The following is a 12872-nucleotide window of genomic DNA, read 5'->3' on the forward strand; positions in this document are numbered from 1 at the left end:
ATAATTCTGTACGAGAAACAATTATTCGGACAAAAATGAAAAAATGTTGTCACAGTAGATAATCTTGGGTATATTTAAATGACCGCAATCAAAGAGACCTATTTATTACCATCAAAGAGAGGAAAGAAATCTTAGAACATGGTCAAATAAACTAAAGAAACTCTTTCAAAGGAATTTATGATCGTTGTTGGTTTTTGATATAAGGACAAATAAAAATTAAAGAGAGTTCAGAAAACTGTTCATATGAAGTCCACATATTATCAGGAACACATTTTATACACAGTTTTCAAATATGAAGTGCTTTCTCTTTACCCATAGTTCCATCAATCAGTGGAACTGCATCATAAATTAAGTAGCTGCAGGTCAAAATACACTGCCAATTTCCTAGAAAAAAATGAAACAAGAAACTTGTATCAAGGCGATACCTTTTACTCATGTCCCTAATAAATCTACTGATGTATCCCTCATGGAATTTTGCGCTTTTTTGGACTTTTAAACAGCGGATTGTCCAGATGTTGACCTACAGCCCACCTTGAACTTTGGAAAGCTGTTCAAGAGGAATGGAATTAAACACCTCTTCCACTATTAAAAAAGCTTTATTGTCATGTAAATTACGGTGTAGAAAGATAGATAAGAGTAAGGGTATCAAATGGAGTTTTTAAAATACAAAAGGTTTAGGTAAAATACTTCTGCAAATACAATGAAAATCGTCTAAAAAATGTACGAACAGCCTTAGTATAACAAATCATGTAAAGAGAATATGTAATAATAAAAATTATAATATACTAAATTCGGAATACTTCGGAATAGGAAATTTATTTAAAATAATTTCGAGATTTAATTTAGGATTCAACTTACATGGTAAATCGAAATTTAGAAAAGTGTAAATTTAAAAAAAAAATTAAATTAAGTAAATAAATACCGATCTATGGCCTATTTCTTTATCAAGTGGATACTCCAGATTATATAAATCTTCCGATATTTAATAGATAAGAAGAAAAATCAGGCTACATTTCTAATTGTTCATCCACCATCACTTTCACCCTCGAGACTTGAATTCTTGGTACTTAGGAAAGAGGATCAATTTGTTTGCGGAGCGCTGGAATACGGCGTGAGATGTCCGAATTTTAGCTACACGGGAAAATCCATATGATTCTAGATATACCTCCACTATTCTTCTCATTTGCCGTGTAACGAATTTAAATTGCTGTAAAAAGTTACTCGATAAATTTGATTATTGGTGTGTTTAAACATTTCATCATTCCACTGCAAAAAGGTAGAGTTGAGAGCTAACTTTAACAATAAAGTCATTGATGCTATTTCTTGAAGCAGTAACTTTTGCTGATGTACCGCATTGGTCTGTTTTTTGCTCCATAACTCATGAGATTTTTAAGTTATGAGGCTTGAATGATATCCAAGTTACCAGTAATTATGTGTTGGTGATGCGAATCTAGGTGCTGAATGAACTGAATATTAATTATATAGAGTTATCTAGCTCACGGTGCTTGGTAAGAGAGCTGCTGAAAGTTTAATTGGTCTAAAATTCTTTCTACTATTAAAGCTTTAAAACAACAATTTGGGTGACTAAACTTGATAAAGCGAATAATAACTTCAGCATTATTTGAAAATTTTGCTGCAAAAAATTATTAACACAGAACTATTCAACGCTAATACGCATCAGCTTACTAATTCAGCTGAGACATCAGTAATCAACAAAGTTAAAGTCTCATAAACCACTCAAATTTCTATAGAACCAATCGTAACATATTTTCTAACCTTTACGTTCTTCCTAAGTTCCATAAAACCTCGCATAACTACAAGAAAAATATTGACTATTTAGTTGCACTGCAGCTTAAAAAAAACTGTAAATTAATAGTCGCTTCTAATAATACAGAACAATATTGCTGGATTATCAATAATAACCTAACTGTTATTTAAGCTATTCAGTCTCGTAATATACAAAATCTCAACTGTTATGCCTTTGAAAATTTATATAGTCCACTTGCATTAGAAGGAATCTATTATAAACTTCTTTCTCTGCTAGAACTTTTCTCTAATATGCTCACCATACTTGATTTTAATAAACGGAAGACCTTCCTTAATTGCACTATTTTAATAACTTCATGAAATTTCAAAATCGACTTTCTAAACAAGCAAAGGCATACCCATGGGAGCTCACACACTTTCTAGCTTGTGTAATCAATTTTTATTTACTAAAGAATTTACGTTCTAAAAATCTTTACAACAAGGAGATTTAATTTTCTAGGCTGATACTTGCAGATACATCGATGACCTAGTTACTTTTAATAATTTTAAGAGAATAGAAAATTCCCAAATTTATCTAGAAAACCTAAAATATAGTAAAACTAATTCATTACAAAAACAATTTCGACTGTCTAGATCTCCAAATAGTCAACTACATTCAAATTCAACTCTTTGACAAAACACGTAGCTTTCACTTTACTACTAATAAATTAATTAACTGGACTTCAAATATTTCAAAAAACGTAATTAGTAACACAATAATTAATCAAGAACAACGCATGAAAAAAATTTGTACAGATACACTAGATGTTTTGAAAACGAAATTTTACTACTTATTAAAATTCCTAAAAATAATCAAGTGCCAAATCAATTTATTAATATTTGTCTTTAAAAAGCAGACGTTAAATACTAAATCTAATCATTTTACTGGTACGGCTATGATAATATTTTTCTAAATCTTCAAAACGCGGATGCTGTTGAATGTCTATCAGTTTAAGGATTTGTAAATTTTGTAATTATTCCTGTAATCATTGTATATGATGTAAAATATTAGCTTCTTCCGCAGTTTTTTTTTCTTTTATTAACAAAATGGGCCGATTTCAAATTCTAGAACTTCTTTGCAGCCCGTTACAAGTGAAGATTATCTGTTTTTCTACTTTTCTTTGTACGTTTCAGACCATTAGCCAGAAATAAATTAATTTCTTTTGGTTGATAAAAGTTTAAAGCCAGTTTCAAATAAAACAGACAAATTCTGTCGCCAGTTTTATGGCAGCCCGTGCACAAACTAATTTTCCCCAGCTGTCCAAAAATAACATCCAACATGTCACCGCCGTCGAATTTTTTACTATAAGTTCGCTTTCTTAATTTTCCTATTTTTATTTTTCTATGGGATAATCCAATAACTGTTCTTATAAATAAATTCTTATTTTCTTACTTAGCAGCTTTAGCTCAAGAATTAGGCTTTTTAAATACAAAATTACCTAATTTAATTAGTTCTTCCAAGTATATATATAATAAATAAGGTAAAGTAAAAATAAGTATAATTAAACACGCAAAAGAAATTTAGCAAAAAAAAAAAAAAAAAAAAAAAATATTATGTAATAAAATTGTAATCTTAAACTTTTTGCTTTTATTAAAATTAAAATTAGAAAAATTATAGAAATCAAAATGCAAAACAAACTTTTAATAAAGGAACACATGAGTTGGAAATAAAAATAAAAATACATACGACAAAGCTGTATTATCACTCTTTCACATTTACTTTCTCAAGAGAAGGACAGTCATTGAGAGACAACACCTCTTCTCCAGGAGTATCTTTTTTTTTTCCTATGCACTCAAAATTAACCAAGGTACAAGATAAATAAATAAAAGTATTTTAGGACTTTCGAAAATTAAATGTGCCTCGTCTACAAAAAATATGCCTCCAACTTATTTTTCAAACAAATACAATAAGAAAATTTTTATAAACCTATACAAAATTTCAAGGTCAAAACAATATGGAGTTATTTTATTAATCTGGGTTAATAACTTGAAATTAGCGTCAAAAACTACATTGGAAAAATAATTACAGAAAAATATGGAAGAAAATGGAGTTTACTACTTAGAAGGTGGGATGGAGAATACCGTTCTTAAAAAGTTGCCAAACTTAAAAGAGCAGAGAGAAGAAAATAGTCGGATTGCCGTAGGCTAGTATTAATCTCGCCATGTACAACAGGCGAATAGGCTTATGTTAAATGAATAAATTAATATTAAGTAAATTTGAGGAAGAATAAAAATACCATTGTTAGGAAAGGAGACTTTTTCTACACTAATCGACATATAATACCTAATTTTGTAATGGAAATGTTTTTTATCCATTCAAAGAATAAGTAGGACTATTATACAAATGTTAATGCAAATTATACAATGAAGTATTTTTTTTTTTTACTTTTATACATCATGAAAACATTTCTAACACATCCGCATTGTTCCTCCTAAAAGGTTTAAGAACAAACTTCAGATCGTCAGGGTAATTTCATAGGTTGTAGATTATTTCAACTTTTCATAACTGTCCTTGAATGAATTTTATGGGAATTTTATTTACTTTTAACATTTGAACAGGAACAAATACTTCTTTCTATTGTTATTCTAACTCGATACCAATATTTTTAATCCGTTTAAGGTGATTCATAGTAGTATTAGCTATTACTTTCTTGAAGATATTATTAAACCAGTCTACGAGCTTAATGGTGGGAAAACTGAATTCTCGTCTTACGTCGTAGAACCTAATTTATTGGATACTGGAAATGTTATGATCCAGATAATCCACTGCAAGATGATCTTTATTGGTCTTGTTTAATTTGAGAAATTTTGGGTAGATGTTGAAATTAAGAAATCTATATTTATAAAAAAATATATAAAATATAATAAAATAATAAAAAATTATAAATTAAAAAAAAATTCTTCTTAATTTACGTTATATATATATATATATATATATGCTGAATTAGATATCTGTTACCTGTTGAATCAAAAGTATTTTAAAGAGGTTAAATTAAGGTATTTCCGTGTTCAAAATTTCCGTATATAATTACAGGATTCTGTTGTTCTCTGTGAACGCACTGATTGTCCTCCTGTTCACTGCCAACACGCTGCTGCCCCATTTGGAGTATGCTGTCCAGAATGTGAACACTGCGAATTCACTCACAGATTGTACAGAAATGGCGAAGAATTTAATCACAGAGATGACCCATGTCAAATATGTAAATGTCAGGTATATAACTTTGGATTAAGAAGTGATTTGAAATTCGGAATAATACTCTTTACACGACAGACAATTAAAAATTGCATATTGAGCACCGCGAACAAAAATTTTAATTAATTAAGTATAATTTTCTAAAATGTAACTTATTTGATGCGCATTATTAATATTAAATTTTATCTCAGCTTATAATGTAAGGTACTTATACTCCTGACCAGATGCTTTCTGTAAGAGCTGCTCCCCCTAAAATTTTATTTTCCTTGAAGCATACTTACATGCTCTTAACGATTACCTCATTCGCTTCATTCATTATTAAAATTTGATATAAGCGTTTCTCGAAATGTAGCAATACAATATTTTTTCATCTTGACGAAAAGGGATCGGCATGAAATTCCCTCAAAATGTATATATTATAAAAACCATGACAATCTAATGTTAAACTGTTCCTCCATTCAGGGTTCAAATTAATCAGACTTAAATCTGTTTTCTGTTTAGATTTATATAAAAATTCTGACTTCCAGAAGGAATTTTAAGAATTTGCAATTTAATTTTTTTATTAACTGCAAAATCGAGTTGATAAACTATGAAAATACATTTATTTAATTATAATAAAAGTTTAGAACTTTTAAATGTCACAATTTCTATAATGAGTTTTATTGAAATAGAGTTTCTCTGTTTTTTAAGAAAATAAGAAGCAAAGTAATTTTCAAACAATATCACTACTGACTGTAAATTTTGATTTTGTTTCATTACAACAGAACGGGTCTGTTTTTTGCGAAACAGTAGTTTGCGATTCACAGCCATGTATGGAGCCCGAAGTCTTAGAAGGCTTGTGTTGTCCAATTTGTCCTCCAGAAATGAAATGCCATTACCTAGGGAAAACTTATATGGCTTGGGAGAACTTCATGGACCCTGAAAATGCCTGTAGTGAATGTGTCTGCCTTGACGGAATGGTCAGCTGTCATCCAGTACTTTGCTCGAACACAGAATGTCCTAATCCTCAGTTTGGAAGCTGTTGCGAAACATGTGATGGTAAGATTATTGCGAAACATATTGCTATATTAATATGTGACTAATACATATTAATATAGCAATATGTTTATTAATATAGCATCCTGCACTGTTATGCGGTACATGCTATGTGAAGAGAAAATCAAAATTTGTGCTGTTAAATGCAATTACTATTTTTATTTTTCATGGTTAATACTTTTAAATGCTTCTAATTACAAAAATAATTTAGCAATGTGTTTATATTATATTTTCTGGATTTTTAATTTTTAATCTGCCATATTTTATGATTTTTCATTTTATTGTAGCATCCTTTATTTCAAACAAACAAGTACAAATGAAATGTATTTATCATTATATTATTAAGAACTGTATATCATAGTATTAATAAACTCATCGGATCGGAGATAATAAATCGGAGAATACTGCTTGAATTTGCTTATTCCGTTCACATATTCACTTCACCACTCGATAATCGCGAGAGGAATAATAATTGTATACAAAGTATCTATAAAATAAACTTACTGATGTGAAATCTTCTTTAAATAAGGAGAATTTCTTGGTAAATATTAAAAAACAAATAATTAAAAGGCTGAAAACAACCGATAAACGGAATTCTGAATCTTTTTCCGAGAAGAAGAAAAATGCTTCCAACAATTTCAGAGAAAAATAAATCTGAGTGCTCAGTTCTCTAAGCTTGAACCCTAAAGAAGGAGGGTGAGTTGGGCTTAAAGCTGCAGTAGATAAAAGCGAGTTCATATTTGACATTGTTCGCATAATTTACAGATTTATTTACGATTATATTATCATAGAAGTTACTGTTCAGTTTGTGAATATGATTTTTTTATGTATTAAGGGATAGGACGAATAATGGGAATGTAACTGGGAATGTCCTCACCAGAGGTGAGGAGCTTTCTAACAGGAACTTGATCTTAATTGCAATTTCCATGGCTTTGCCGATGGTTTGGAAATAAGAACATTTCAGATGAGTGTGGTCTTAAAGCGAACACCCAAATAGTTCGCTTTAGCTATCCTAAGCATCTTCGTATAGAACAAACAAAAAAAAAAAAAAAAAAAAAAAAAAAAAAAACCTGTTTAATTTTCCTTTTCTATGGGAAACCTCTGTTGTTCGCGCTTATAAGCCCTTCGTGACGTCATTTTTCAGCTACGTGGCGAATAGGAATGAATGTCAGTTCTCAACAGTCAGAATTAAGGTTAGTGTTAAAGCAACGAATAAAATAAGGTAAGCTTTCAGACTAGAATAATTTTGCTTAGAATTAATTTACACATTTTATTTTTAAAATATATGGAAATTAAATTTTTATACGACTATTTAACAGCGAAATTCCAATTAATAACTTATTTCTTATCCTACTAAGTATCATAAAAAAGGGAGTTTTTAATATGTAAAACTAGCTCTAGAAAATGTCTCGTGTGACTTTCATTGCATTGATTTTAAATGACATATGAATCAAATCATATAGTAACATATAAAAATTAGCATTGCTACAAATGTTTAACTACTTCAAATACTGTGCTTTTTTGAAGTAAAAGATATTCCTTAGAAATCTGCATTTAAAGCTTTAAATGCATAGCTATCGACCCAGATATGAACAGCAAAGTATACGTATCCACATACTCTCAAAACCGTCCGAGACATCACAGTTTTCTGGAATCGTATGCATCTAATAAGCCTTGGGGAACACGATTTCACGTATACGCTTTACTTAATTGTTTCAATTCAATTAATCTAACGCTAGAATTTCATTCATACGCCGTTCAACGTTCGTCTATCAACACTGAATACTTACTGGCATCAGTTACCGCTAGACGATATCAACAGTTTTCAAGGATTTCTATGAACTGAAAATACGCCACAGAAATTGTACAAATTGCAAAAACAACTAGAGGGAAGGCTTTCTCAGATATGGAAGAAGTCAAAGAATGAATCGAGAAATGGCGAATGAATAATTGGGTGATCTTGTAACACCAGCAGACAGGGAAACCAGTGTTAGTGAAGAAAATAAAGAGCCTTTAACTTAAAATATGTTAAACGAATTGTTAAAAAACGCACAGTGCTTGTCTGATTTTACCATAAAGGCTGGCTTAAATGGAGAAAGAAGTGTATATTTTATGACAGGCATTTCAAACCTCTGCATGTGTAGCAAGATACGTATACCGACAGACTTAAAATTTGCGTCAATCACCGCCTTAATCAATAATCGCTAGTTTTTTTGTTAAATAGTTTTTATCACGCACTTATTAAGCAATAATAAAATGTCCTTTCAATTCATATTTGTTTCGTTTTCCCCTTTTAAACTACAACAATATTCGGGTTTGTTTAAATTATACATACTATCTTAATCTGAATTATAATCTAACGCAATTTTTCCAAAGAACAGTAACGTTGCAGACCGAAATTTTGCTCGCAATGCATTGATAACGTAATACCCGCATTCGGCAAGGAATTATTTTTGCAACTGAAAGCTATGCATTTAAATTTGTGAAAGCTGATTTTTGAAGAGAAACTTTTATGTGATTAAAAATAATTTTCTCCTTGTAGTTTTTACTAATGAGAACATTATAAATTTTGATTTCCATACGTTTTTGTTGAAAGCTGCCGCATGACTAAAATTGAAGTGATAGAAAATGTCTACTTTATTTGATTCATTTCTTAAACTGGGTCTACAACCAGGTAACTGTTGAAGAGGTAGTCTGCAAGTCTTTTGAAATCCCTTGTGGCCGTTTATGTCAGATACTGTGAAATTATTTTTAATTTTTGCTAGCCAAGTTATTAATTGTTTTTCATCCTTTCCATAGTGATTTTCTTGTTGCTTATTTTAACGCTTAATGATTAACGTTGAAGTTTAACTTTGTTTATTTTAGGTTGTTCATATGGTGAGAAAAATTACATTAATCATGCCTTCTTCCATGATCCATATAATCCTTGCCGAGAATGTCAGTGCGACAGTGGAACCGTAGCATGTCAGCAGAGGTCTTGTGATTCTCCAACATGCAAAGACCCTGCTCTGGCTAACACACAATGTTGCTCAATGTGTCAAGGTGGGTCACATAAACATGTGTAGTATTTTTTATTTACTATATTATAATGAAATGAGGCAGCCAGTTACAGCCAGAGAGTTTAGCACGATTAACAAATGCTTCAACAAGAACCTCTCAGTTAAAATTCTTCTTATCTACCCCAATTACCTACCAGTCTATCTAAATCTTAAAAAAAAAAAAAAAAAAAAAAAGACACTGTTACTTACCTCCCAGTCTATTTAGTTCTCTAAAAAAATAAAAAGTAGACTTAATAATACATTAAAGCAGCTCATTTCATTGATTAGGGTATCCGTCTGCAAAGAGAGATCTTAATTCAATTGTTTGTTCATAATTTCTGTCTATGCTCCGTCACTCAAGATCATTGTTGAATGTTTAAGTGTCTTAACCGTTAACACAATTAAATACTGTTATAATATTGGGGTAAAAATAATGAAAATAATTAAATCAACTCTACATATGAGATTGATAAACCTTAAATACTACAACTTTCTTCATAGTTTCATTTACATAATTCTTAAACATGCCTGTTATCCGTTTATCACGCATTTTCGTAAAAGTGAATGTCTTGTATACTGAATGAAATAATGCCGCCTTTTCTAAATTAAGATCCAACATTAATATAATTGGCAATTTTCGTAATTCCAAATTCCTGACTTTCGACAACCGAAAATAAAAAGTTGCATATGGATACGCTTTTGTAACATTTGGATGATATGATAAATTAGGCTTATTTCTAAAGTAAACTTCTGGTTTCACAATTTCGGTATAGCGACAAGAGAAGGAACTTGGAAAAGCGAAACTTTTCAGTATTCAGTTTAAAGTGATGTTCTTACACGCTTAATGAATTGATGCATTTTTTAAAAAATATCTGGCACACAACTTAATTTCGAAATCACCTCATTCAACAGTATTCAGCCTGTTTTGCTTTCCGTAATAAATTATTCACTTGAATTAAAAAGTCGATTAAGTCAATAATATTGCTTTTGGTAAGAACTTTCATTTTGAGATATTTCTCTCGGATCACTTTTAAATTCCAAAACTGAACGTACCCATGAGTTTTGAAAAAGACTTGGGCTTGAACATCCTCCTGCAATGCAATCAACTCTTCTTTCTTCATAATATCAAAATCAAATTTCCACTGTCTTCGATATGAACATTAAAGCCTTTTTTTAAATTTTGCAAAGGGCTTGTATATAACAATATATCCTCTAAGGAAGTTTTGCCTTCTTGGCATTTTTTATTGTGTTTTCTTGTGTTCTTGCCCTTTCCTTTTTCTATATTGAACATATACCATAATAAATAATAATAATAAATATAATAGATAATTGTTTATGTATTTTCTACTTATACTCATTTTATACTTTTTTCTTTACGACGGCTTTATATCAATAAAAAATTAATTATCAGTTTTATAAAGAATTTTATTTCGTAATTAGTGCATCTTCATTATGCTTATCATTTGAGGTTTCATATCTGGCTGTATATCCCTTGATGATATTTAACACCCTTTAAAATTTCTCCAGTGGATCAATATAAATCTTGTTGGGAACCCTGGTCTAGACACATAAGATGAGCTTCGTCTAGATATATCTGATAGTGCAAACTTGTATTAAAATGAAATATCATTCTGTTTATTTAAGAGAGACAATATTCTTCAATGAAAAATGCTTGTCTGAATCGCTGAATTCAAAAGTTTGTTATCGACATCAGTGATATTATTAACTATTTTCCTAGTATATTTAGTGAGCTTGGAGTTCTATAGAATAAATATATTCAGTTCATAAAACCTGTTTGTCTAATATAATTCTGAAGGAATTATGTCTTGCGGAGTTTTAATTTGTTTCCAAGTAATCATTCATATTCTGGCATTAATAAGATAAGTTAATTAATATTTAATAAATGGAAAAATTCAGCATTTTCCCCTTTCTCAAGAGAAATAAATAAAAAGAGACATTTTAAGTATCGTGGCAGATTCCTCTTTGCTCTTGATGAAAAGGGCTTCTTATTATTTTTTGTTGTAAAGGACTCTTTTTAAAAAAAAAAAAAAAAATGTTTTAGCATATCCAGTTAAACGCGCTAATGGTAAAGAAATTCTTTGATATTTAATACCTATCACATCGAAAAGTATTAGTTTTAGTTTATGGTTAAAATTTTATTTTTCATTGTAATGCATAAGGTTTATTTAAAATGCTTCTTTCTGTTGACAGATTGCATGTTTAAAGATGGCTTCTTCAGGCATGGAGAAAATTTTACGGACCCGGATGATCCCTGTGTTAAATGTTCTTGCCAGTTTTCTCAAGTGATTTGTGAGGAACATAGCTGTCCTGAAGAAAGTTGTACAAATTCTCTTAATTCAGCTTGTTGTGAGGGTCCTTACTGTTCAGGTATACTTTATTTATATATGCAAGTGCTTGTATATTATGAATGTCTATAACTAGGCAGGTGTTTTTGTTTATTGCTCATATCTCGTTTAGTGCAGATAGACGTTTTTGAAAGATTAAGTTAAAGCAGGAATCTAAAACCTTTCTTCCCAAGAGCAGCTTTGACGTTCGTGTTGTTTTTGAGCAACTAAGGAAATTATAACTTAATACGTTATCATGTTATATTACATGTCTAAGCAACTGCTAATGCCGTTATTATTTGATAAAAACTATTACACACACACACATATATATATATATGATGTACCAGCTTTAGTCGTAGCTTAAATTATCAGACGATAAGTTGAAAAAAAGGATCCATTTATTATTATTCAGGAGAAATATCAGTTACAAAATCAAATAACCGGAGTAAATAAAAAGAATTACTAATAACTTTTGTATGAAGTTTACTGCATCGTGACATTTAAAAAAAGCCCCGATATTCTTTTGCGAGTTTTTTTATAGCCTCTGGAAAGGAGGAGCTTCCAAGAAAAGACGTCAGCCTCGTCAGCCAATCCAGTTCGCTTTAAATATTTCCATAACATTCTATAACTGTACGTGTAGAAAAAGGAGGGAAAAACAACTTGACTGCGGGGCTGTGGATTTAATTCCACGTACTTTCAAATAAGAGAACGTCGCCATTAAAAATGAAAAGAACATACAGTTAGAATTTTAAGTGTATTCTTGACTATGGAATTTTATTATTACAAATATATATATCATTTAAAGCACAGAAAATAGACAGTCAAAGGAAAAAAAGCTCCCTTTTTATGAAATTATGGAATAATGAATTCATTTTGTTAAAAGTAAAAATTAAAATAAAAAGCACAGCGCTGAAAATTGTCCAGATTTTTCACTCACCTCAGGAACGATCGTCTACTAGCGTGTCGTTACCAGACAACTATTTGAGAAGCATAAATGGAATTAATAAATACACCTACCTCGCGAACTACCCCATTACGAAGTAGGTTTGCACTTAACGTTGCTTAAGAACGGATTAACTTATAAAAGAAGATATTCCTGTGATAATTATATTCCATAGCTTTACAAATATGCCGTTAACAGTCCTTCACAACTCTTTTAGATACCACCTGTAGAAGGATGTAATAAAGGTTATGCCATCGAGAGAACCCTGAGGGCGAACCCTTATATTGATTATTGTGCGGACCCTTAAGTATGATATTATAAAATACGAAAATCACCTTGATGAATAGTTACTTTGCTATAAAGTAATGAACATGCATTTAAAATTAAAAGTATTATTTTAAAAATGTATTATTTAAAAAAACAATTTATAAAACTAAATTTCATAGAGCAAAACGTTTTCACCAAAATAGTTTTCCTTCTTAATAACTGTTTTCACTTGGCTTTTCATT

The 12872-nt window shown here is 30.3% G+C and overlaps 2 protein-coding genes across 8 annotated transcripts in view; one reads left to right on the forward strand and one right to left on the reverse strand.

Moving 5' to 3' along the window:
* Positions 1 to 12872, forward strand: part of LOC118198526 (zonadhesin-like) — a 314579-nt gene that overhangs the window by 189257 nt on the left and 112450 nt on the right. For both annotated transcript variants that reach the window (XM_085809500.1, XM_085809501.1), the window contains exons 35-38: positions 4841 to 5017; positions 5764 to 6037; positions 8900 to 9076; positions 11284 to 11460. In XM_085809500.1, coding sequence (XP_085665626.1) covers positions 4841 to 5017; positions 5764 to 6037; positions 8900 to 9076; positions 11284 to 11460 — 805 coding nt within the window. The remainder of the gene's footprint in view (positions 1 to 4840; positions 5018 to 5763; positions 6038 to 8899; positions 9077 to 11283; positions 11461 to 12872) is intronic.
* LOC146992913 (general transcription factor II-I repeat domain-containing protein 2-like) overlaps positions 1 to 12872 on the reverse strand; it is a 285508-nt gene that overhangs the window by 140718 nt on the left and 131918 nt on the right. The window lies entirely within an intron of this gene.

The sequence above is a fragment of the Stegodyphus dumicola genome, chromosome X2 (genome assembly GCF_044657685.1).
Source record: "Stegodyphus dumicola isolate Sdum_Otavi_A_Nest chromosome X2, ASM4465768v1".
Classification (NCBI taxonomy): domain Eukaryota; kingdom Metazoa; phylum Arthropoda; class Arachnida; order Araneae; family Eresidae; genus Stegodyphus; species Stegodyphus dumicola.